Genomic DNA, 26,521 nt, shown 5'->3' with positions numbered 1-26,521 from the left:
TGTCCAAGTGAGCTATCTTTATCAGGGCAGCTACCACCTAACCTAACCTAACCTATGCCTTTGAGAACCGTGCGCTACACTATATTCATATTTTAAATGTTGTATTGTTTGTCCATGACCGATCATCATGCTATAGCTCCATATATTAATATGGGACTAACGACGGCCACATCTAACCAAATCACGAATTTGGGTTTTAAACAACAACATCTGCTGACGATTCTTCCACAAAGACGCGTCTCCATCATTTTTATCGCCCAGCATTGTCGCGTGCATTTGCGCCAATTTTCCCAAGTTGCGTCTACAACATATGCCCCGCTTGCTTCCTTAGTTGGAAGATGTCCTCCTCCGTTGGTCGAGATTCCTTAAATACGTTCCAAGTATTCACGGCCTTCATAGCGCATGATACCCATACTTTAACTTTTGGTATCGTGGTGACCTGCGCTCTATCCACCACCTCCATGAGCACGCTCGTGCTTTTAGAGGTATTGGATAACTTCCCCTAGCTCAAGTTTGCGATATTGTCGCACGCTATCATCTTTACACCGCTATACCACACCCACCCCGCCGAATCAAAGGTGGGGCGCCTTACTTGGTTCTTCCCGCATTATCTTGGGCATTAAGCTAATAAGCTCCATTTCTACAGATCTCTACCTTTCAGTAGACAGTACAGTCAAAGACTACGTCACCACATTACTCTTCGTCTAGAGAACAGCCGGAGTCTTAATGTTACCTACCTTTCGCTCCTCGTACCTCCCATTGACTTTCTTCCAGATCCGTTGTTGGCAACACACAACTTTTCATGCCCTCTCTCTCTCTGACTTGCAGCTTTCGAAGTATTTGCTACATCGCGATAAGGTCCATCTGTCCTACAGCTTAAGACTCCCCTCCTGTAGGCTTCTCGCCTTCAGCCGAAAGTTGCCTCTTAATTCTTAGCATCTTCCATCTCATACAATGCTTCAACGAGGCAGTTATCCACTTCCAATTCAATCCAAAACCGATGTGAACATATGTAGCTAAATGTCGCAAAGGCTATTGTAATGCACTTGAAGTGTCAGGCATTAAATTAAGGTCTGGATTATTAACCCAACATTGTCTGATGCGGTGACATGGCACAGACATATGCTGACTCCTATCATAACCGCAGAGTTGACTAGGATATCGAAAGTGTACATACTCTTCCTACTCTGAACAAAACAACAAAGACTACCGCAAAGTTCCTTTCGATTCTTTTAGTTGTTTAAAACTGCTTGTATTTACTGCTGGGTTGGTACTTGTTATTGCATTTAGTATCTTTGTGTATATTCCCTTGCATCTTTTTGAAGTTGCCTGCGAAAAATGTTTATCCCACCGTTATTTAGTTTCTGATAGCCGACGACCTCGGCTTTCAAAAACAAAAACAAAGCAAAAACGAATTATCTACGTAAAAGGGACAACGATGAAAATGATGGAGAATTTCACACGCAACTTTTGCTGATAGAAATTTCAAAAATTTACGCCAAGGTGCCATTACATTTGTGGTATTTTCCTGACCCGCTTATTAAGAATGACAAATGAGAGCAACGAGTAATGCAATGAAGACAAATAATAATGACCTGTCATCAAGCAAATTGTATATCCCATATTTCAAGACACAAATACATAGATGATTATTTAATTGAACTAATTACATTTCCTTGAGCATCATCTTTATAATCGGAGATCCAGCCGACTTCTTTGCTGGTGCCATATACTCGTATGCAGTATTAAAGCTGAAAGTTTGTATGCTGGTCCACCATAACAAAGTACCAGTTTCAGGTCACGGTAAAACTAACAAAAGCTATTTTGGTTTCCCATGCCTTCGAAGTGTATTTCTGCAATGAAAGGCTTCTAAAATACCTCTTTTGTTATGTCAATATTAAAGACGCTTCCTAGCAAGCGCAACAAGTTAGGCTACCGCGAGTTAAAAAGGGAGGCAAGATGCCTTTATAGGTGAAAGCAGAGACAGCGATGCACCGCCCAGGAATGATGAACCCAATCCCGCAGTCGATGATGGTGGAGTTAGTGTCCAACAACCCGATTATGCTGAAATCAGAATAGCATTTACTAGATTACAAAAACAACAAGGCTGCGGGCGCTGATAAATTGCCTGCGAAGCTACTCAAATACGGCGGAGAGTATTTGGTAAGGCGCATGCATGACGATTGGAAATCGACCAGATTTTCACAATGCGCCAAAACTTGAAAAAAAAAATCTGCGAAAAAGGAGCTGCCTATATGCCGCTACGTCTGAGTTTAGTTTACCCGCAAAACTTATATGACCTAATCTGCGCAGTTAGAATTGGGAAGGACTTCTCCAAGCCGTTCGAAACTAATGAAGGTTTGAGACGGGGTGGCCTGGGAAGACTTAAGGCTTACGATGGGTATACTAACTGGGCACTGCCTTCTGGTTTCACATGCTTAGAAGTTAGGCCTCGTCAGTAACAGCAAGTATAGGAATTGTTAGCTTCATGAAGAAACAGTTAAACATGTCCTGTTTTCATGTCCTGCGCACGCCAGGCCAAGGCTCTACTTATTATTGGCGGCAGAGTTGGTAGATCTCGAGGCAGCAATTAAGCTATATTCTAGAAAACTTCTAGTATTTGTCAAGAGGACGGAGTTGTTCCATAACATAAGTCCTGCTTCCTAATTGGGATCTTCCGTTTGGCCGTAAAACAACTTCTAGCAACAATATGGATACATACAATCTATGCGAGGTCTTTATTGACCGGCTGGTTCAACCTAACCTAACCTTAACTGACTTGTTTTTTACAAGAAAAAAGTCAAAGTAACTAAATAGGAACAGTGTCGAACTTTTGAATAACAAACGAAAAATTAAGAGCCTGGGTTTTCGACTTAGCTACTTTTATTTTACAGGACTATTAAAATGTCGATATACAAATTTTATTTCCGCATTCTCACTCAACTTTCAATAACTGTTAAAATGAAAAGCTTACAATGCGAAAGCTTTGATAATCTTACTCAAATTTATGTTCTGCACCAACGGTACAGCATCCACTGCGCAGAAGCTGCACATGTCATTTGAGAAATCAGTCGTGCCGTATAGTTGAGAGTTGCTTTTCCATACAAGTGGCAACACCAATTGCACATCATAACTCCGTTCCACACTCGGCCATGCAGCATCCATTCAACTGAAGCAAGCATATTTTTCCAAGTGTCACAATGCAATCAGTTCCATTCCAGCTGTCAATGTATACAAAACATTTACGGATGAAAAACTAAACGCACCTGTTTATGGTATAAGCAATCAGTATATGTGTGTGTGTGGTGATGTAAAAAAAAATCTTAAAAATAGTCAAAAATTTGGCTATAGTTGAAAAATACTTAACAAAAATTTTGTAAATTTTGCTACAAATAACCGCAACAAAGTGTGTTATAAGTTAGCGAAAAATTAGTATTAGGCTCAGCGGCCGCTAAAGGCATTGTATCAGTATGTGCTCGTTTATCTCTGTGCCACGGCGTTGGAGCTGCCTCCATCTGGTGCTTTATTTTGTCGTGTTAAGCCTGCAACAGCGTCACATTTTTGCGCTGCCCGATGTCATCAAAATTGGTAAATAGCCAAGCATTTACTTGTCAAACATTAGTCCAATCCAAGCCAACGCGAAGATGGACAAATGCACGCAAAAGTCCATTTAAATTTTTTTTTCATAGCCAAGTCCACTTACATACTAACAAACATATTGATTTTCTGATTGTATTAAATTTATAACTTAAATAGTTTGTGTGTGTGTGTGAACGGAGCACCGCGAGGATGCTTTCTGTGTATGTGTGTGCTTACGGATATTACAATTTTCCTTCAACACTCACTCACTCACATCAATTAAAACGGGGAAATTGAGAATACACAACGGACTTTTGTTTACATTTCATATTTTCTCGTATTCCACTTTACCGTTTTCCTTATTTGTTCAGCTTATCAATCCCACCCATATTATCACCCTTCACAACTTTTCGATTTCCTCATAATTTCAAGAAAAAGCTACCGTTTTAATTTGTATACAAGTTTTGTATACCCAGTTGCACTAGTAAAAATTGAATTTTAACACATTTCCGGTTTATCCTTTATTTATATTTATGTTATTAAAAATCTACTTGAAAACATGGAAGTATACAAAGAAACAAATTTGAAATAACTCTGACGACGAAATATTTGAACCTTTAAAACAGGTCTACTTTAAAAAAGCAAATACGAAGGTACAACAAACAAACACGTGTTCGGTGTAAAACGTCCCATACATCATTTAGAGACGCCAATGGTGAACACTTCACTTGACCTTGACCAATGGTGCTTCCAACTGCCGTCAATTTACAAAAAGGGACTGAAGCTTTATTGGAGGTCACAAAACTATTGAAACGAACAGAATAGATGGTTCTTAAGCGGACTACACCTTTTCCAATTTAAGTTCAGAAAATTACGATTCAAGTAAAGAAAATTACAATACAAGTTCAGAAAATTTGTCAGGTTTTTTTCTTTCATCCAATGGAAATAATTGTATGTAAGATAGTAACTGTTGTCGTTAATAATTTTATACATGGATATGAAGGCCCACTACCTCCCTGATCTCTCCAGTTTTTTCGCCTCGCGAAACTTGTCATTATCACCGACTAAATCCACCGCGACCTTATTTACAACATGGACGTCCCAAATGTCGACCATTTTGAACATCCACGTCGATGGCACTACGCTACCGACTGTCCTACACCCTAAAATCACACGTTTGATCAGGATCTACATTTTGGTGAGCACGCAGCCGCAATTGTTCCGAAAATACAGAACCGTAATAAAATCCTCAAATTCCTTGCTAGCAGTACTTGGGGAAAAGACAAAGAAACGCTCATTACCTCATACAAAGCAATTGACCAGCCGATTGCGTGCTACGAGCCCCTTTATGGTCGCCAAGCCTAAAAACTACCCACTGGAAGAAGCTACAGGCCTGCAAAATACTGCTCTCAGAATCGCCACGGGCTGTCTTCTTATGTCGCCAGAACACCATCTACATAATGAGGCGAGAATACTCCCCATCAGGGAGAGGAATGAGATGCTAACCAAACAGTTCCTGTTGAATACCCAGAAACCTAGGCATCCCAACAGACATCTGATTGATGAGCCAACAACGCCTAGGGGCTTAAGGATTCATCTCCGTAAGCATTTTGAGGAAATACGGTACCTGAGAACTCAGCCGTATGAAGCAAAAAAACACAAGCAGTTCCTTGGTGAACTCCACAAACAGGCGACGGACCTTTATGACAGGAATTGCCCGGTGAATCCAGTACTCAAAGAACAGTACCCAAAACTTGCGGAAGAGGAACGCATACTCTCCAGGGAAACGCGAGTCACTCTAGCTCAACTTCGTTCTGGATACTGTAATAGGTTAAACTCTTACCTATCTAGAATCAACCCCGGCATACAAAATGTATGCTCCGCTTGAAATGTGTCCCCACGTGGCACCAACCATCTCTTTAATTGTAATGTGGAACCAACGCCTCTAACACCCCTTTCATTATGGTCCATCCCTGTTGAAACAGTAAGTTTCCTTGGACTCCCGTTACAGGATATTGATGTCAATTTGTGATCGGTCGCAGCTGTTAGGTGGGGCGAAGCACTGCTACAACAACAACAACAAGGCCCACTATCTGTTATGGAAGCATTGGACTTCTTAACTCATTTAAATAAATTTTGCTCACGTGGAGGAGATAACGAAGGAAAAGGCCCTTTCCTCTCTTCTCTTTCTTACGCTGATAGGAAGTCAGTTACAAGACCATCCAGCTATATTCTTAGGGTCACAACCATTGATCTTCATTGAGTATGACAGCGATGATTTCACCACTAACACAATCAACGCAGCGTCCGCACTCCCGCAAGTAACGTATAGCGATTTTGAACGTTTCGTAACAAATCACGCAAGCTTTCCGTGTTTCGAAGTAATTGACGGCGATTGGTAGCCCCATGGGAAGTCAAGTCTTCCTCCACCTGTCTCACGCAACTCTGTGGAGACCTCTCCTTTCTACTAGTTCCAAACTGCGGTGTCGACTGAAGTACTTTCTTCTTCAAACAAGTTGATAATAAGAAATCGAAAGCTTTTCTGTGCAAATGAATAACTTTTTGATAGCAAATACATAAAACAAAAATCGATAATTTTCTATAACAAATCGAAAACTTTTAAATAAAGAATCGATAAATCTTTGATAAATAATCGATAAATTATCGACAGCAAAACGAAATCTTTTTGATATAAAAGCGCTAGTTTTTCCATGTTAAGCGATAACTTTTCGATAAAAATTCGATATCCTTCTGATAGGAAGTCGATAAGACTTTAATAAATATTTAAAAACTTATTACATATTGATATAAATTTTACAACTAACATTTCGATAAATATCGACAAATTCTCAATAAAAAAGCGATAGCCTTTCTATGATAAAGCAAAAACTTTACAAAATCGATAACTTTCTAATAATAAATCGATAACTTGTTGATAAGTATTTTATAATTTTTCCTTAATAAATCGATAATTTTTCGAAGTCATATCGATAAGTTTTTGGGCACATATCGATTACTTATTGATAAAAAATCGCTAACTTTTCGATAACAAATCTAAAACTTTTTGATAAAATGTCGATAAGTTTTCGACGAATAGTCGATAATCGGTTAGCTCATTGTTAGCATTTGTTTTTGATAGCAAATTTATAACATTTCGTTAACAAATCGATAACGCGTCTGTACCTCGAAAATGACACATCCATAACGAACCTTGTCAATAAGAAATGGATAAAGCGCATATAACATGTCAGGAAAAACCGATAATTCATCGAAAACAAATTGCTCATATTTCGCTAACAAATTTAAAACACGCCGTGCGGTTTCGGTTCCGGCTCCGGAGTGACTTCGGTTTCGACTTCTCTAAATTTGTTTGCATCTCCCCTACTTTTCTTTATTCCTTTCCTTTCCTTTATTAAATGTCTCCAATGTATGGACTTATGCTTAATCTCGCAGTCGGGTATATAATATACGGTTCCACCTGACCTATACTTGCTTTGTTTGTTTGTATGTTTTATATATTATACATACATAGCTGTATGTTTTTATTTTATAGGCGGCCTTTTTCATCCCACTGATGATACACAGGAGCTGGCGTTTCGCCAAGCCGTCGATCATATCAATTCGGACCGTCTAATTTTACCACGTTCCAAGCTAGTGGCACAAATCGAACGTATTTCACCCTACGATAGTTTTCATGCGGGCAAAAGGGGTAAGCGCTCTTAATTGCATGCGATTTTATTTATAAATATACATTTCAAGTGTGTATGGGGTACTTGCAAGCAAGCTATTTATGGTTTATGGCATGCAATTTATTTTAATACTTGCGTTCTATTTCAGTATGTGGGTACTTAAAGGCTAAATATGTGAATTTACTTACTTTTCTTAATATGGTAACTGGAAACTTGATTGAATACTAGAAAAGGGCTAGTGTGTCAGCTTCCAAGTCGGGATTAAGAAGGCGATAACTTTGGAACAGACACCAGCCTGCAACCGCATTATCCTTTTAAAGGATGCTGCGACATCTTTGAGGAGTTCCTAATCCGAGAGTGTCGGAATGACCACTGACGAATTTAGCGAGTTGCTTATTACAAGTTAAGCGTAAATAGATTCGATGCCCCGCGAAAAACACACGAACTGGACATAATTCCTAGCAGAACAAAAAAGGAACGGCTAGGAAAAGAATCAGAAAATTTAGGAAGATAGAGGAATACGAGAGAAAATGGATATCGAAAACAGAATGAAGCATCGGAGCTTGTAGTAAGGGAAGGAGAACAACAGAAGGAATATACAGACCTAAGTGACAGAAGGTAGAACAATGACGATTTTTGAGGTGCAGTGAAATAACTCCCATGAAATAAGTCCCAATGAAATAAGTCCCAAAAAAAATGAAATAACTCCCAACTTTAATAAATGAAATAACTCCAAGAGTAAGAAATTAAATAGCCCCAGTATTTGCCAGTTATTTAATAATGAAACCGCAAGTCCCAAAAAAAATGAAATAACTCCCAAATCAAAATTTGAAATGGTATCTTTATACTATGTAGTCAGTTACAATGATATTTGAAAAACAGAAAATTTAGAATAACAAGTAAGGAAGGCTAAGTTCGGGTGTAACCGAACATTACATACTCAGTTGAGAGCTGTGGAGACAAAGTAAGGGAAATCACTATGTTGTAAAAGGAACCTAGGGTAACCCTGGAATGTGTTTGTATAACATGTGTATCAAATGGAAGGTATTAAAGAGTATTTTAAGAGGAAGTGGGCCATAGATCTATAGATGGACGCCATTTAGGGATATCGACATAAAGGTGGACCAGGCCTGACTCGAGCATTTGTTTGTACGATATGGGTATCAAATGAAATGTGTTAATGATAATTTTAAAAGGGAGTGGGCCTAAGTTCTATAGGTGGACGTCTTTTCGAGATATCGCCATAAAGGTGGACCAGGGGTGACTCTAGAATTTGTTTGTACGATATGAGTATCAAATGAAAGGTGTTAATGAGTATTTTAAGAGGGCGTGGGCCTTAGTTCTATATGTGGACGCCTTTTCGAGATATCGCCATAAACGTGGACCAGGGGTGACTCTAGAATTTGTTTGTACTATATGGGTATCAAATGAAAGGTGTTAATGAGTATTTTAAAAGGGAGTGGGCCTTTGTTTTATGGGTGGACGCCTTTTCGGGATATCGCCATAAACGTGGACCAGGGGTGACAATAGAATTTGTTTGTACGATATGGGTATCAAATGAAAGGTGTTAATGAGTATTTTAAAAGGGAGTGGGCCTTAGTTCTATAGGTGGACGCCTCTTCGAGATATCTCCATAAAGGTAGACTAGGGGTGACTCTAGAATTTGTTTGTACGATATGGGTATCAAATGAAAGGTGTTAATGAGTATTTTAAAAGGGTGTGGGCCTTAGTTCTATAGGTGGACGCCTTTTCGAGATATCGCCATAAAGGTGGACCAGGGGTGACAATAGAATTTGTTTGTACGATATGGGTATCAAATGAAAGGTGTTAATGAGTATTTTAAAAGGGAGTGGGCCTTAGTTCTATAGGTGGACGCCTTTTCGAGATATCTCCATAAAGGTAGACCAGGGGTGACTCTAGAATTTTTTTGTACGATATGGGTATCAAATGAAAGGTGTTAATGAGTATTTTAAAAGGGAGTGGGCCTTAGTTCTATAGGTGGACGCCTTTTAGAGATATCGCCATAAAGGTGGATCAGGGGTGACTCTAGAATTTGTTTGTACGATATGGGTATCAAATGAAAGGTGTTAATAAGTATTTTAAAAGGGCGTGGGCGCTAGTTCTATAGGTGGACGCCTTTTCGAGATATCGACATAAAGGTGGACCAGGGGTGACTCTAGAAATTTTTTGTACGATATGGGTATCAAATGAAAGGTGTTAATGAGTATTTGAAAAAGGAGTGGGCCTTAGTTCTATAGGTGGACGCCTTTTCGAGATATCTCCATAAAGGTAGACCAGGGGTGACTCTAGAATTTGTTTGTACAATATGGGTATCAAATGAAAGGTGCTAATGAGTATTTTAAAAGGGTGTGGGCCTTAGTTCTATAGGTGGACGCCTTTTCGAGATATCGCCATAAAGGTGGACCAGGGGTGACAATAGAATTTGTTTGTACGATATGGGTATCAAATGAAAGGTGTTAATGAGTATTTTAAAAGGGAGTGGGCCTTAGTTCTATAGGTGGACGCCTTTTCGAGATATCTCCATAAAGGTAGACCAGGGGTGACTCTAGAATTTGTTTGTACGATATGGGTATCAAATGAAAGGTGTTAATGAGTATTTTAAAAGGGAGTGGGCCTTAGTTCTATAGCTGGACGCCTTTTCGAGATATCGCCATAAAGGTGGATTAGGGGTGACTCTAGAATTTGTTTGTACGATATGGGTATCAAATGAAAGGTGTTAATAAGTATTTTAAAAGGGCGTGGGCGCTAGTTCTATAGGTGGACGCCTTTTCGAGATATCGACATAAAGGTGGACCAGGGGTGACTCTAGAAATTTTTTGTACGATATGGGTATCAAATGAAAGGTGTTAATGAGTATTTGAAAAAGGAGTGGGCCTTAGTTCTATAGGTGGACGCCTTTTCTAGATATCGACATGAAGGTGGACCAGGGGTGACTCTAGAATTTGTTTGTACGATATGGGTATCAAATGAAAGGTGTTAATGAGTATTTTAAAAAGAGTGGGCCTTTGTTCTATATGTGGACGCCTTTTCGAGATACCGCCATAAACGTGGGCCAGGGGTGACTCTAGAATGTTTTTGTAGGATATGGGTATCAAATTAAAGGTATTAATGAGGGTTTTAAAAGGGAGTGACCCTTAGTTGTATATGTGAAAGCGTTTTCGAGATATCTACCAAAATGTGGACCAGGGTGATCCAGAACATCATCTGTCGAGTACCGCTAATTTATTTATATATTTAATACCACGTACAGTATTCCTTCCAAGATTCCAAGGGCTTTTGATTTCGCCCTGCAAAACTTTTTCATTTTCTTCTACTTAATATGGTAAGTGTCACACCCATTTTACCAAGTTTTTTTCTAAAGTTATATTTTGCGTCAACAGACCAATACAATTACCATGTTTCATTCCTTTTTTCGTATTTGGTATATATGTAATTATGGCATTTTTTTCATTTTTCTTAATTTTCGATATCGAAAAATTGGGCGTGGTCATAGTCGGATTTCGGCCATATTGTATACCAAGATAAAGTGACTTCAGATAAGTACGTGAACTGAGTTTAGTAAAGATATATCGATTTTTGCTCAAGTTATCGTGTTAACGGCAGAGCGGAAGGACAGACGGTCGACTGTGTATAAAAACAGGGCGTGGCTTCAACCGATTTCGCCCTTTTTCACAGAAAACAGTTATCGTTCTAGGAGCTAAGCCTCTACCAAATTTCACAAGGATGGGTTAATTTTTGTTCGACTTATGGCATTAAAAGCATCCTAGACAAATTAAATGAAAAAGGGCGGAGCCACGCCCATTTTGAAATTTTCTTTTATTTTTGTATTTTGTTGCACCATATCATTACTGGAGATGAATGTTGGCATAATTTACTTATATGCTGTAAAGATATTAACTTTTCTTTTAAAATTTGAATTTAAAAAAAAAAATTTTTAAAAAGTGGGCGTGGCCGTTCTCCGATTTTGCTAATTTTTATTAAGCAGACATAAAGTAATAAGGGTAACGTTCCTGCCAAATTTCATCATGATATCTTCAACGACTGCCAAATTACAGCCTGCAAAACTTCTAAATTACCTTCATTTAAAAGTGGGCGGTGCCACGCCCATTTTCCAAAATTTTAATAGTTTTCTATTCTGCGTCATAAGCTCAACTCACCTACCAAGTTTCATTGCTTAATGCGTATTTGGTAATGAATTATCGCACTTTTTCGATTTTTCGAAATTTTCGATATCGAAAAAGTGGGCGTGGTTATTGTCCGATATCGTTCATTTTAAATAGCGATCTGAGATGAGTGCCCAGGAACCAACATACTAAATTTCATCAAGATACCTCAAAATTTGCTCAAGTTATCGTGTTAACGGACAGACGGACGGACATGGCTCAATCGAATTTTTTTTCGGTACTGATGATTTTGATATATGGAAGTCTATATCTATCTCGATTCCTTTATACCTGTACAACCAACCGTTATGCAATCAAAGTTAATATACTCTGTGAGCTCTGCTCAACTGAGTTTAAAAAATCGCGCGATGCACAGTAATTCTGCGTAGAACACCTTTCTGCATAGGCGTACACACCCTTATGCGTAGAAGGACATCACCGTGGCGGTAGCCACGGTTATACCACACGCCCGGACTTGGCATGGCGTAGCCCAGGGTTATTGTTATAAGCGCGGCCGAAGGCCGCCTATGCAGAAAGGTGTTCTACGCCGACTTGTTCCTTTTATTTTTTACTTTTAATAAATTATGTTAATTTAATAAAAAATGCGGTTTTTTAAAATAAATTACGTTTACTTCATAAAAACAAAAAATAGAAAATCTGGAATAAAAAAATGCGTGATTAAAATAGATTGAGTCGTTTTATATTAATACATATTTTGAAGTCTGGTAGCACCATTTTTGTTCAATTCACTGTGTTTTCTTGCATTTTTTTGGTAACTTTAATATTAAATTGGAATCAAACTATAAGCCTCCCCAGGTGGGGGTGGTGTTTTTAGAAAGGGGGAGTCGCCATTACTATTACTTTCAGATTATTTGAATGACAATGAAATAAGTCCCAGTAAAAATGAAATAACTCCCAATCTCAAAAAATTATGAAATAACTCTGGGGATTATTGCATTTGGGAGTTATTTCATTATGAAATAATTACCAGCAAAAATTATGAAATAAGTCCCAATCAATTGGGAGCTATTTCATAATGAAATAAGTCCCAATTTGTATGGAAAATATTTGGGAGTTATTTCATTTTTTTGTTGGGAGTTATTGCATTGGGGAGTTATTTAACTGCACCGATTTTTGATCGTTATTAAGATTATTAATTATAACTTGGGAGACGAAGTCAAAGATAAAGGATGGGACTCGTGTTAATTCTCTTTACATTTGCAGTCAGAGTTACTGGTAAAGTTACGGAGCCAGTTATGATTACGTCTGCGGTAAGCGCGGGTTCATACAGCTGTAGTCAGCATTGCGCTTACATTAAAAGTTACCGATTGTTTTACAATTATAGATTCAGTTATCCCTTCAGTTACTAAGGTTGATTCTTACGCCTACTCTCAAAGCTGCAGTTTATGCTTACGACTACGTTATGGCCATGTGCAGCGTAACAGCGATATTTTCTTTTACGGTTACTGCTCAAGCTTTGGGTATTATAACGGTAACTTTAAAGATTATAGTAACCGATTCAGCACAGCCTTTGCTACGGTTGCGGTGCGGTTTCAGTTTACGTTTAAGCCATGAGGTTGTGGTTGAGGATCCGGCTACGGTTATAGTCACAATCACAACTGTCTATACATCAATCATTCTGGGTACTCAGTGGGTTTTTTTTTTGTTGCTGTACTCGTCTTTTCGGGTGTAATTGGTAGCAGTAGCAGCGATCGCAGAGAGCCCTTTTATTGCCTTCCGGCCGCATCGAACGTTCTACACGGGGTGATACTCGAGCTTATTTAGTCGGCATTTCAAGAAGGCAGCCGTGATTTAGTGTATATGACAACTACCTGCTTTACCGAAGTTCCCGGGCTTAGGTCAAGATAAAATTAACTTTGTTGCTTTATGAAAATCCTAAATGTATCTCTCCTTTGGCGTTGGTCAACAGAACCAATTTCTGCCATAAAAAGAGCTGCGTCAGCGACTTCGTTCTGTATAGGCATACAATCTGAGAAACCCCGGTTTTTTAAGAGAAACTCTGCCCATAGCTCCAGACCCTAGAGACCGTACTGCTACTTCTTTTCCACAAATTTTTTCAATGAAACGATCAAAACGCTACTTCTCCTAATTTTTTCCTTAGGTGTAGAAGAATTATAGGGGGGGGGGGGGGGGGGGGGTGTTGAGGTACTTTCCAAGTTGCAGGTCCTTAGCTCGCCGAGAATTTACATTGAAATGGAAAGCAGAATTCTCCAATTCGGCAGGAGTATCTCGGTCCGCAAATCAGCGTCATCTATATATTACTTTGTTACAGGGTGTAGAACTGCGTTTAAAATTTAATTCACTAAAAAGCTATGACAAGATTTCCTAATCCCACACGAAATATCCTGAGTCCACCTCCCTATCGGGCTAGGAGCCTTATAATATACCCATGCCTGCCTATATACCATTGCCTGTCGCAAAAATCGACGAAAATAACCAAATGATCTAAGGGGCTGTATGGCGCAACACTTTCGATTTTTAGCTTCTTCAACCAATTGTCAATCTCACCTACCAGTGGCGATTCCTGCCAGCAACAATAACACTCCCAAAATCCTTCGCGGAGTAACTTTATCGCTGCAACAACAACAATTCCTTCCCCACCTGGTATTTTTTTCTCTATATATAACACTGTAATCGAATACACCGAATACACTCCAAGTGTATTTCTGCCATGAAAAGCTTCTCAGTGAAAACAGATGCCATTCGCAGTCGGCGTAAAACATGTAGGTGCCGTCCCGCAAATTTGCAAGAAAAATTATGAGTACGACGCAAAATGGAAGAGAAGCTCGGCCTCAAATCTCTTCAGAGGTTATCGCGCCTTGTATAGAGTTTTTTTAATCGGGTTTCTAACTACGTTCCGAGTTACAGGTCTATATCTCACATGAAAGTTATTTAAAAATTAAGATAGGAGAAGAAACCAAAAATAATGCTAATAAATATAAAGTTAATGAAAAAAACCGAACAAGAAAATAGTCCTTGTCGATATAATCAAGGCCTTCTAAAATCTAACTCCGACCTATAGCGCGAAGTACCTGAGAGGTCGTTGGTGCATGACAACATATACAGGAAGGATTAAGCAAGCGGTGCCGATGCCACAAGTTAATGTCCAATCGTGTATCACCATCAGTTGCAAAAGTAATAATAAGTAAGATTGATGAAAACTGTTCCATAGGGGTGGCAGAAACTCGTAAGCTGCAAAATTTCTTTCGATTCGGCACTTCTCACACCGGAATGTTTTACAGACTTAGTTCAAAGCCACCTTATCCACAACAATAGCGAACAACGAGGGAGTTTCACTAGGGCTTGGGGCTAGGGTTGTATGTACATTTGATTCTGTCACAGCGACTGAAATATTACATTAAATCACATAGACGTTTCATGCGACTCATTCGCAATCTCGCAATGACAATTATTGACCCATTCACACCCATATGCTCCTCCGTACTTGGCTATTCAAAGGCCTTCACTTAAATTTTAATGAGATAAATAGTAACACAAATTATGGATTCTTTAATTCATATTGGGCTTTGTCGCTACGATTATTGGCTATCATGATTGTGGGCTGCGGCTTAGATAACTTTGCTCTTCTATCACAGTTCAGTCGCAGTCACAGTCTTCGCAAGGGACAATCAGTCGGTTGGTTCTCAACAGAGTATCTTCCGTTTATCACCTTAAACAAGTAGAGCATTGTAGATGAAGTTGCTGGTCTATCATATGTCATTATCTTATGATTTCGCAGCAGGTTGTCAAAGTTTTTTTGCTTTGATTCACAATAAAATAAACAAATCTTACAAGATTTTAAGTATTCTTATTTCAATTGGTATATTATCACGAAAACTGTCATATTTGCGCGCGAATAATTGCTTTGAAAACTATTGTGGCTAATGTTGACATCACTAGGCTGTTAGTAAGTAATCACACAACAACAAAAACCACACTTGTGTACATGAACACTTCTTACACACATACATACATGGAAGGCGATGAGAAGTGAGATACCTCATCTCATCACCCGTAGTAATTACTATACACACGCATGTACGTAGCTAAATTACCAAGCAAGAGATACAGCAGTTCTAAAACGCGAAACGTCTAGACTTAAGTAGAAATATGCGAATAAAGCAACGAATAGCATAAAACAGGGCTATTCATTTCATAGCACAATTGTGCCCTCTCAATTCACACGCATATGATTCGCTCTGCCGTCGTTAATTGAGTTAGTCGTCGCTTGGCACTTGGCGTAGCAACATCAGTTGTGGGTATCGGCAAACCGGTATAATGTATGAAAAATTATGCGCGATAAATATGCTTACTGTTAGCTCGTTGCTTGCTAGTAAGCGACTAAATGAAAACTCAATTCACCCGCACGATAATCGCGACGATTGCGCTCTCACTAATACAGGTGCACTTTCAGTTTTGAATAGCCCTGGTATAAAAGCAGCACAAGCTGAGGAGTCAGTATTCAGTTTTGCTTTAAACACGCTGTTGTAAAGTACGTGATATTGAATCACTACACCCAAAGTAATCTAAATAAAGACCAGTTTACAATATTGAATATTGGAGTGATTTATTCAACAGTTTAGCGATTCGAACGTTAGCAGAAGAATTCAAATTTCCCAAATTTCGTTACACTACTGTCATTATATCAGTTGGGTTAATTACGACAAAGCTCTTATAATAAACAGTTTTAAATAAACACACATTCGAATAGCTTCCGTCAGCAACAGTTCGCGAATAATTGAAAATATGGATAACATCACAATAGTTTGTAATCCAGCTAAAATATAAGCAAAGATGTATTCAAGCAACGATGGTGATACAAGCATTCCTAAATATGTATGTGTATAGGATCTGTTATCAACCAAGCAATAAGCAATATCAAGTGACTAGCAACGGAGTAGTTCAAAACTAATGTCTGCAAAGGTGGGTTTGCGGAAATAAAAAAATTCATTCACTCATCGAATAAAAATTACTTAAGCGATGAAAGAAAACAAGAAAGCAGTTGTAGCCAATATCGCAAAAACAGGTTAAAAGATATTGTAACGAAGTTTGGGAATTTTTGATTATTATGCAGCTTATGTTAATGTTCGAATCTCTAACTGTCGAATAAATAACTCAAATATTCAGTATAACAAAACGTTTTTATTTAGACTGCTTTGGGAGTAGTACTTCAAAATTTCAATTATCCCGTACTTCACTGATAGCGTGTTTAAATAAACTGAAACTGGCACCGCGCTGCTTTTATACTCTCAGTTAGCCTCGTTCAGCTATTTATCCTAAGGTCTATACTTTTCATGAACATGCCTTCTGGAACAGTTGTATCCCATACTTGGTTATTTAGCAGGTATATCTGTTGTTTATGCTTTTCTTCTAGCTATATGCATGTGTGTGTGAGTAACAACTACCGCTCTTAGCTGATGACCACATATGTGTATATGAAATAATCTCTTTGCTTCAAGCTGCTGGTTATGTGTGTAAAATATTCTTCGTCGCCTTCTATGTATGTATGTGTAAATGGCTTAAGGGCCCATTACTGATACTTAGCATAGACTTGACTTGACTTGGCGTAAACTTGGCAACTTAGCCACGATTATACTCCACTTAGCGCATACAATCTGGTATCATAATCAATAAATGTCAATTTGTATGACAAAATGTCAAAATGAAAGGGAAACAAACAAATGGCATCTCAAAATATAAACGTCACTTAGAACATACATAGAAAATCAAAATTCAACACTTCTAAGTCAAGTTAAGTGTTGCTAAGTTTTGAGTAATCAGTAACATGCAATGTTCATTTAACAGAACTGTAAGTGACAGTTCTAAAGTCAAGTCAAGTCTATGCTAAGTATCAGTAATGGGCCCTTTACTGTTGTTGCGCTTATTTACTAACAGTATACTGATGTTAGAAATGCTAAAAAGGTTAAGAAACCTTCCATCAAGAAACAGTAGATTTTGTCAATAGTCTTTCACTTAGCATCCGACATTGACATAAGAAATGCTTTGTACTCTTGTTCTTCTTAATATAGCTGTAGCTACGGTTAGCGACAGAGCCGACTCCCAACATAACAACGTGTCCTCTATTTAAATAGTGCCCAAGTTTGAACCTCAATAGGAAAATTTATATTTGTACTTATTTTATGGTAGCGTGAAAACACCTGACGAGCACATATTTGCCTTTTTTGTACTGTTCGTGAAGACAAAAAGTGTAACAGAGACATGGATGTTTACGCACTTAGGAATATTCTGGATACATGTCTTACCTCTCCTAGCCTAATTATCTTTTCCAGAATTGTTGTAGGACGTTTTGAAGTAAATGCAGACTTGGAATTATTATTATAAATACAAACTAAAGTATCGGGCAGACTTGCTTTTGCCCAAAAATTGGTTTATCTACATTAAAAATTTGAGTCTCGCCTCCCCTTTTCACCCTCTGCCCTATTCTTTTCTATATTATCTTCGATTTTTTCTTCTTATTCTTTTCCACCTCTTATTTCATTTATCTCCCTCCTTCTTTCAAACCCATTTCCAATCTCGCTCCCAATCCCACTAGAACCCTCTCCTTCACTCCCAACGACTTATTTCATTATCCCGAAAGTTTTAGAGATTGTTATCGACTGTTGATCGTCTTTTGCCGGATATAGCTCCGGTACGTACCGGCAACAAAGCACCATTATGATACTAGCCCGACCATCGCGGGAACGATTAAGTTGACCACATTTAATCTTCTAAGCCATCCCGACCCCATCCCCTATTTCCATGAGGATCTTGGCCTCGCGTGCTAAATATGTGTATGATTCATTCATATTTGTAACAGGATTCCACTCGCCTAGGTGAGGTTGACAATTGGGTTGCGGAAGTTCTGAAGCTACAAAGCTTTGTATTGCGTTTACCAACCCCTTGACGATGTATCTAATCTGCCAGTAATCAGAGACATTTATTATATTGTAGCCTCTGCAAAAAATTTTGTTCCCTCCTCTTCCCCAGTTTGATCTCTGTCTCTCTTCAGTATCTTCCCCCAATCACTTTCTCGATTTTTCTCCCTTCTACTCCTACTTTCTTCTTCTCCTACTTTCTCTCGTCTCCATCCATTTTTCTTCATATCCTGCTCTTCTCTTGCCTCCACTCCTTCCTGGACAACGGTTGGTTGTACAGGTGTAAAGGAATCGAGATAGATATAGACTTCCATATACCAAAATCACCAGGATCGAAAAAAAATTTGATTGAGCCATGTCCGTCCGTCCGTCCGTCCGTTAGCACGATAACTGGAGTAAATTTTGAGGTATCTTGATGAAATTCGGTATGTAGGTTCCTGAGCACTCATCTCAGATCGCTGTTTAAAACGAACAATATCGGACTATAACCACGCCCACTTTTTCGATATCGAAAATTTCGAAAAACCGAAAAAGTGCGATAATTCATTACCAAAGACGAATAAAGCGATGAAACTAGGTAGGTGAGTTGAACTTATGACGCAGAATAGAAAATTAGTAAAATTTTGGACAATGGGCGTGGCACCGCCCACTTTTAAAAGAAGGTAATTTAAAAGTTTTCCAAGCTGTAATTTGGCAGTCTTTGAAGATATCATGATGAAATTTGCAGGAACGTATGTATGCTTAATAAAAATTAGCAAAATCGGAGAACGACCACGCCCACTTTTAAAAAAAAAATTTTTTAAGTCTAATTTTCACAAAAAATTTAATATTTTTATAGTATATAAGTAAATTATGTCAACATTCAACTCCAGTAATGATATGGTGCAACAAAATGCAAAAATAAAAGAAAATTTGAAAATGGGCGTGGCTCCGCTCTTTTTCATTTAATTTGTCTAGGATACTTTTAATGCCATAAGTCGAACAAAAATTTACCAATCCTCGTGAAATTTGGTAGGGGTTTAGATTCTGGGACGATAACTTATTTCTGTGAAAAAGGGCGAAATCGGTTGAAGCCACGCCCAGTTTTTATACACTGTCGGCCGTCTGTCCTTCCACTCGGCCGTTAACACGATAACTTGAGCAAAAATGGATATATCTTTACTAAACTCAGTTCACGTACATATCTGAACTCACTTTATATTGGTCTATAAAATGGCCGAAATCCGACTATGACCACGCCCACTCTTTCGATATCGAAAATTCCGAAAAACGACAAAAATACCATAATTCTATACCAAATACGAAAAAAGGGATGAAACATGGTACGTGGATTAGTTTATTGACGTAAATATAACTTTAGAAAAAAACTTTGTAAAATGGGGGTGACACCTACCATATTAAGTAGAATGAAATGAAAAAGTTCTGCAGGGCGAAATAAAAAGCCTTTGAAATCTTGGCAAGAATATTGTTCGTGGTATTATATATATAAATAAATTAGTGGTATCCAACAGATAATGTTCTGGGTCACCCTGGTCCACATTTTGGTCGATATCTGGAAAACGCCTTCACATATACAACTACCACCACTCCCTTTTAAAACACTTTATTCCTTTATAGAACCCAGGTCCACTCCTTTTTAAAATACTCTCTAATACCTTCCATTTGATACACATGTCATACAAACACATTCCAGGGTTATCCTAGGTTCATTTTCCTACATGGTGATTTTCCCTTATTTTTTCTCCATAGTTTTTAAGTGAGTATGTAATGTTCGATTAAACCCGAACTTAGCCTTCCTTACTTGTTTCTATATACCGATAGTTTATACTGTCATTCCACTGATGCTTCCTGTCCAGAATTGCATCCATATCACAAATTTTTAGTTGGGTTTTCCTAAAGTATCCTCGAGGCCTGAATATATAGCTTATTGTGGATAAGGCCACTTATACACCTAAAAGAGAGTTTGGGCGAAATTTTCCGGTAAAAACTTCACGGTTCGCTATTTCCATAAGGCGGAGGAATTGTTAAAGCATTTGCTTCTGGGTTATGGGTTATAATATAATTGTCCTCGGACCGTGTTTCGCCTAACTCTATAATTATTATAACCTTTGTTGAGATAGCAGATAAGGAATGACCTCCGCTAGGCACGGGTCGACCTTAGGGGGGTAGTGATAGCTTGTGGAAGAACATTATTCAAAGCACATCCTATATGTATCCAGGAGTCCCATCAGTGTGTACTATTTGAGCCCATATGATGTATCAATGACCAGACTCATATTGTAGAGACAGCCTGAGACTAGCTAAATTTTGTTTGTCGCTGAAATTGAGTTCACAAAGCCATATGAAAATATATTCATATTTACGAATCTCATTTTGGCAATAAAAGTGAATCCCAAAATACAACAAAAAGCAAAATGGGAGAAAGACAAATAGTATGGTAGGGTTATCAAGAGACGCAAGGGCCATCATAAATGTGAATGACTAATAATTATTTTAATATTATATATGAAGTAAGATTAAGCCAACGAAGCTGATGAAGTGCTTGGTTCAGATGCATAAGTTTGTAGGGTCGACTCTTCAGCCACAACGTATTGAAACCAAAAAAAGCAGTACAAAAACTATTCAAATTGTCCCGTTAACAAATTACAGGATGTACTTGGCCTGAAAATCTGACGTAGCATTGAAAACCCCAGTGTTATACATTTGGTTGCGTTAGAAAAAAGTTTAGAGAAAGCGTGGCCTTAAATGCGTCGAAGGAATATCGCGCCATCCCACATCGTATATTGGATGAAAAGCGTGGCATCCGCCGCAAAAAAACTGAGTATACTGGTTGGTTGATGCCCACATGACGACACACGCTGAGATTACTGCCCTAAAGGATATATGATGGACGGGTCACGGCTGAGGTTAGTAGGACCTTATTGTTATACAATAGTACAGTGAAAAGAAGAGCTTGGATGTTGGATTTGTGGTGGAAAAGCGCCTGCACCACCAATCATTAACATTTAAGCCCATAGACGAATCGCTAGCATTGATCATCACCAGATCGAGGTGTTCCAGCTTATTATTTATCGGTGTCTATTTTCCACAAATAGACCTTCCTTATCGACGGGACTTTGGTGTTTTGGGCTTTCACACTCTATGAATTCCAAATAGCGACTCACAACAAAGTCTTCTGCCATCCACAAGAAGCGGATGCTCAAATAAATATATAAATATTTAATGATTTCTTCACTCTGCACTCGCAACTGTTCCCTTATACCAAACGGCACTGGTTAACTGCATTCCCTAAAACAGGGACACCTCCCTTCCAATATAAGTGTATGGTAAAGCTCCAAGCCAGTTGTATAACAACTAAACTGGAGGCAGTTCAGAACCCCAGCGGGTTAGGGGGCTTAGAATATACCCGCGGCAGGTATGCCTGTCGCAAGAGGCGACTAAAATACCAATTTGATTCAAGGGGTTGTGTAGCGCACCCTTTTCAAGGGGTTGCTAGCACAATATATTGCTTCTCCAACCAAATTGTCAACCCGACCTACCCGTAGCGAATCCCGTTCCATTAAAAGTCGAGGATCTGGCGACCCCAAATTCCTTATTGATCAAGGGGCTGGGAGGGTGTTTTGGGCAATAAAGTTTCATGTGGTCATACCAAATCATTCCCGAGATGGTCGGGCTAGTACCTTAATGGTGCTTGTTACCGGAACGTACCGGATCTGCATCCAGCAAAGACCATATCGATAACACTCCGAGTATCCTTATCGCTACAACAACAACAACAACAACAACAAAGCAGTACTGCCCAGACCTCTTCATCTAGATTATGCGTGTGCGCAGCTTCGCGAAGGGCTCCAAACTTAATGCAATTTGGGCAGTTGAGTCTGCTCAAAAAATCGTTTACTCTCCTAAGTGTAGGCCATAAAGGAGGTTATCCATTGGCTAGGTATGCTTATCCGTTTTAATTTACTATGAGTCAAGTAGTGTTGGGTACTCATGGGTTGAAACCCTTAATCGAAGGTAGCAATAGATTGCAGACAATCGCTAAACGAACTAATTCATAGCAATTATATTAGACGCAGGTCACATTTCTATGCTAGCTGAGTTCAATTAGTGGCTCATGTGTACTTTCACTACAAAAGCTTGGTCCGTATAAAACTGGAACCCACATTTGAGTTGTACATACAACCTTGGCTTCGACTAAAGGAGGACCGAACTAGGTTCTTAATTAATCTTTTTCGTCTTCTCCTTAAGCACATTGACCAGAATATTTACATGGCACTCAATTACGGGATTACACCGTATAGGACCTAAAACCAATGATTTCAGTCGGAGCTCTGAGGGCGAATGTGAAACTGAATGGGCTAAGCACTTCCTCTCCAAATACTCCGCTTTGTCCAAGGAATGCACTGAGTGCTCATAAAGGAGCTAAAACATTTTGAGCTACATTAGACGGTTCAACTTTTTACATATTTGAATGCTCACAATAGTACTTCAGCTGATCAACGGGGTCCATTTGCTTTACTTTGGGTCAGCCACTATAACTTAAACTAGGCAATCGATTCGTTGCCAAATGAGGCTTTAGATAAGATGCCTATCTGTGTTGGGTTTTTCTACGCCTGCTTGAGATTATGCCCCCAAGGCATCACCTAGTCCTTCTTGCAGGGTATAAGGAAACAAGAAATCAGCGCAAATTCCCTTCGGCGGTCACTTCTCTGTGAACAGGTATAAACTCGGAAATGTGAAGGACTTCATCTTTTTGAAAGTCAACGTTTCATAGTGAAAACCACGTCAGAAACGGAAAGAAGAACTCGAGAGTTACTTGGCCTCCCTTAGTTTTTCTAACTCTCGTCATTTATTGCTTAGAAGAGACTGTTAACGTGTTTTACTAAGAGACAAATATCCACTAACGGTCGTTTAAGTTTCACTTCGTGGCGAGGCCTTGCTCAACCGCGTTATCTAGCGCAAAATAGTATTTCGGTTTCCTGTAGCTACTTTAGATTGTTGTTGCAAACTCTGTATGCATTTACTTATTTAGTTACTTTATCCTTTCATTTTTGTTTGTTTGTGCTTTATCACTCTTTGTAGTTTGCGGCTTGTTGAACATTGGGGTGGCGGCCATATTCGGGCCACAATCCACACTCACTGCCAGCCATGTACAGAGTATCTGCGACAATATGGAGGTTTGTAAGGATTAACTAATATAGTAAATATTGCGCATACATACATACATTTACATATATAGATCAACAGTCACTCTTACACTCACATGCAAATACGACAGCTTTACTGTTATTGTTTTTACTATTATTAGCTTATATCCTTTTTTGCATTCCATAGATACCTCACTTGGAAAATCGGTGGGATTATCGCGTGCGACGTGAAAGTTGTCTAGTGAACTTATATCCGCATCCAAATACGTTAGCTAAGGTTGGTCTAAATACGCACACATTTTTACATATCCACAAATACTTAGATGACAATTATTTAGTTGATGAAAAGCTACTTTTGACAATCCGTAGCTACTTACAAACCATAATAAGTGCTTAACTTAGTTTTATTTTTACATTAATCGGATTGAAATTTTTTCTGCTTGCTTATGCCTAGGCTTATGTGGATATCGTTAAATCTTGGCGTTGGAAATCCTTTACAATCATCTACGAGAATAACGATGGCATTGTACGATTACAAGAATTAATTAAGTCACATGAACGAACGCCGTATCCGATTATAGTACGACAATTGAGCTATACAGGGGATTACAGGTAAGAGATCTTATTTTGACATCGTTTCAACTTTGGTTTATCTAAGTACTTAGTCGAAACTGAAGTAGTCTAACCCACATTTCAAACAAACCTTGGATTTTCTTAGAATCAACAAAACTAAAATTTCAAGGAAAACGTTTTTAGAAATATTGAGGTGTTTTTATTGGAAGTTTCTTTGTCGTCCCTTGTGAAGTTTTAGTATATGACAAACCGATTCCGCCGTTGTGCCATCTTCAGTGTAATTTTTCGATTTCGAAATATTCGTATTCCCACAAGCACAAAAAGATAAACTATAAAAATAAAAACCAGTGTCCTTTTTGAAACAAATGCGCTGCTGCGCTAAATGGATATTGTTCCGACAGCAGATCAAATTTTTTCCAATTGAGAAAGCAATCGGAAACTAGAGTCTTCTCCCGATGAACACAAATCAGGCGCTATAAATTTTTCACTATACCCGTCCTGCTGTACGGCTCGTTATGGACGGCTTAAAGAGAACATGGGATGGCCTTAGGGATATTCGAGAGAGAAGTTCTCCAGAAAGTGTATGTCCCTTCGGGTATTGCAAACGGGACACATTGAGAGAAGGTTAATGATAATCCCTTAGGCAAGAATGAACTTAGTTCAGCAACAAAAGCTCAAAGGTTAATCTGGCGCAGACATGTTATGTAAATGGACGAGACGCTTCGACCCAGAAGTTATCGGTACCCGTGTTTGGTAGCATGACGTGAAGGGAGACTGGTAGATGAAGATGTCATCAGTCGGGTGATAGTACGATCAAGATGAATTGCCTCAAAGATATTCAAAACATGATGTGTTTGCCTTGCCCGAATAGGAGAGCGATCGAAAAACGGAACGTAATATTTGAGTGAAACCCCCTGCGGGTTAAGTTGTTAAGAATATGCCCACGGCAGCTATGCCTGTCGTAAGAGGGGACTAAACTAACCAAATTATTTATGGAGTTGTATAACGCAACCTTTTCAAGAGCTTGTCAGTGCAATTTATAGCTTCTCACACCCAATTATCAACCTCCGCAGACGATTCTCTGACGACTCCACTTGGGCGCGGGATGGCCTAGAGAGTTCAATGTGGCCATATTAAATCGTTCCCGAGATTGTCGGGCTTGTACCTTAATGGTACCTGTTACCGGAACGTACCAGATTTATATCCGGCAAAGGACCATCAGCATCGATAACACCCCATTAAAAAAGAGGCAGCGGCCAGAGAGAGTAAGAGGCCTGAATTCAAGAAGCGGAAAAAGTAATGGGAGAAGACCTAATTCTGGTGACACGAGTCAAACAAGTAGTGTGACAGTTCAGGTAGTACGTTAACTCTGCATACCGGGAGCTGCAAATTAGAGAGAGAAGGGTAATATGAAAATACACCAAACCCAAAAAAAGAAAATAATGTGGAGCCATTGGAAAGCTAGTAGATGAAGATGCTCAATGACATGATGAGGATGATGCGAGACGGCGAGAACTGCCCGTTGCCATCTTTTTACGCGATGCGGGTAAAACAACAACAGTAGCAGGTATGGGAGAGAGCTCATCCCCACGATACCGAACGCCACGGACAGGGTGACGACTGTGGTGAAGTTGATGAACTGTGCTGAGTGTAGACACACTGGATTGGAAGATGATTCGCATATCCCGGGCACCGGAGAATATTATCTACTGGGGAATGGGCATTATTTATCTGAGACTCAGGAGTGTAAGTCCAAGGACAATAACGAGCCAACAGCAAGGGAGTGGGAAAAGACCACAAAAACCTGAAATTAGCGGGGCAAGAGAATAAAGTAGATAGAAAGGCAAAAGATGTGCTGAAGTTAAACAAACAGCCGAACCATTTAACGAGATCTACAAATATACCATCAAATAAGAAAGAGTCATTGAAACTTTAAGATTCGCGAGGCAGGCGTATGAGGGGACCACCGACTTAATAGAGTCAACAAATAAACTTTCAAAAAAGTAGAGCTGTTTCGGGCAGCGTTAGTTCGCTTGGGGTTGCACTTTAGTCGACATATGCGCAAAATTTGAAAATGGGATGGGGATTGGAATTACAATAACAGCTTCCAGCTTTTCGTACTATTTTTTGAGTGCCACTTTTAATGTTTTCTTACACATTGGCGGGATCTACACGTCGATATCAACCGATAGAATTGTTTCCTGAGATGCTTTTCGTGGCAGAAAAACACTCGGAGGGAAAGCAAAACCACTGTCGAAAAAACCTTGGTTTTCCCTAGAAACTTCGGTATGTTAAGCGAGCACGTAGGTTTGGTACGGTTGGGTTGAGAAGCTCTACATGTGAGCTTCCCAGACTTGCACTCGGAGACGGCTTCTTGTTCGTTGGGAATACCTATTCGTGCAACAAATACTTCCTAATTAGTATTTAACAAATGACTTGCTTTTACACATGAA

The 26,521-nt window shown here is 39.0% G+C and overlaps 1 protein-coding gene across 1 annotated transcript in view; it reads left to right on the top strand.

Annotated features, from left to right (window-relative positions):
* Nucleotides 1-3,241: 3,241 nt before the first annotated feature.
* KaiR1D (Kainate-type ionotropic glutamate receptor subunit 1D) overlaps nt 3,242-26,521 on the top strand; it is a 43,655-nt gene continuing 20,375 nt past the window's right edge. The window contains exons 1-5 of the mRNA XM_067761774.1: nt 3,242-3,588; nt 7,133-7,288; nt 23,431-23,525; nt 23,683-23,772; nt 23,950-24,107. Of these exons, the coding sequence (XP_067617875.1) occupies nt 3,471-3,588; nt 7,133-7,288; nt 23,431-23,525; nt 23,683-23,772; nt 23,950-24,107 (617 nt within the window). The 5' untranslated portion in view covers nt 3,242-3,470. The remainder of the gene's footprint in view (nt 3,589-7,132; nt 7,289-23,430; nt 23,526-23,682; nt 23,773-23,949; nt 24,108-26,521) is intronic.

This window comes from Eurosta solidaginis, chromosome 1 (genome assembly GCF_040869045.1).
Source record: "Eurosta solidaginis isolate ZX-2024a chromosome 1, ASM4086904v1, whole genome shotgun sequence".
Taxonomy (NCBI): Eukaryota; Metazoa; Arthropoda; class Insecta; order Diptera; family Tephritidae; genus Eurosta; species Eurosta solidaginis.
The sequence above is the reverse complement of the archived record's forward strand: the minus strand, read 5'-3'. Positions and strand labels throughout refer to the sequence as shown.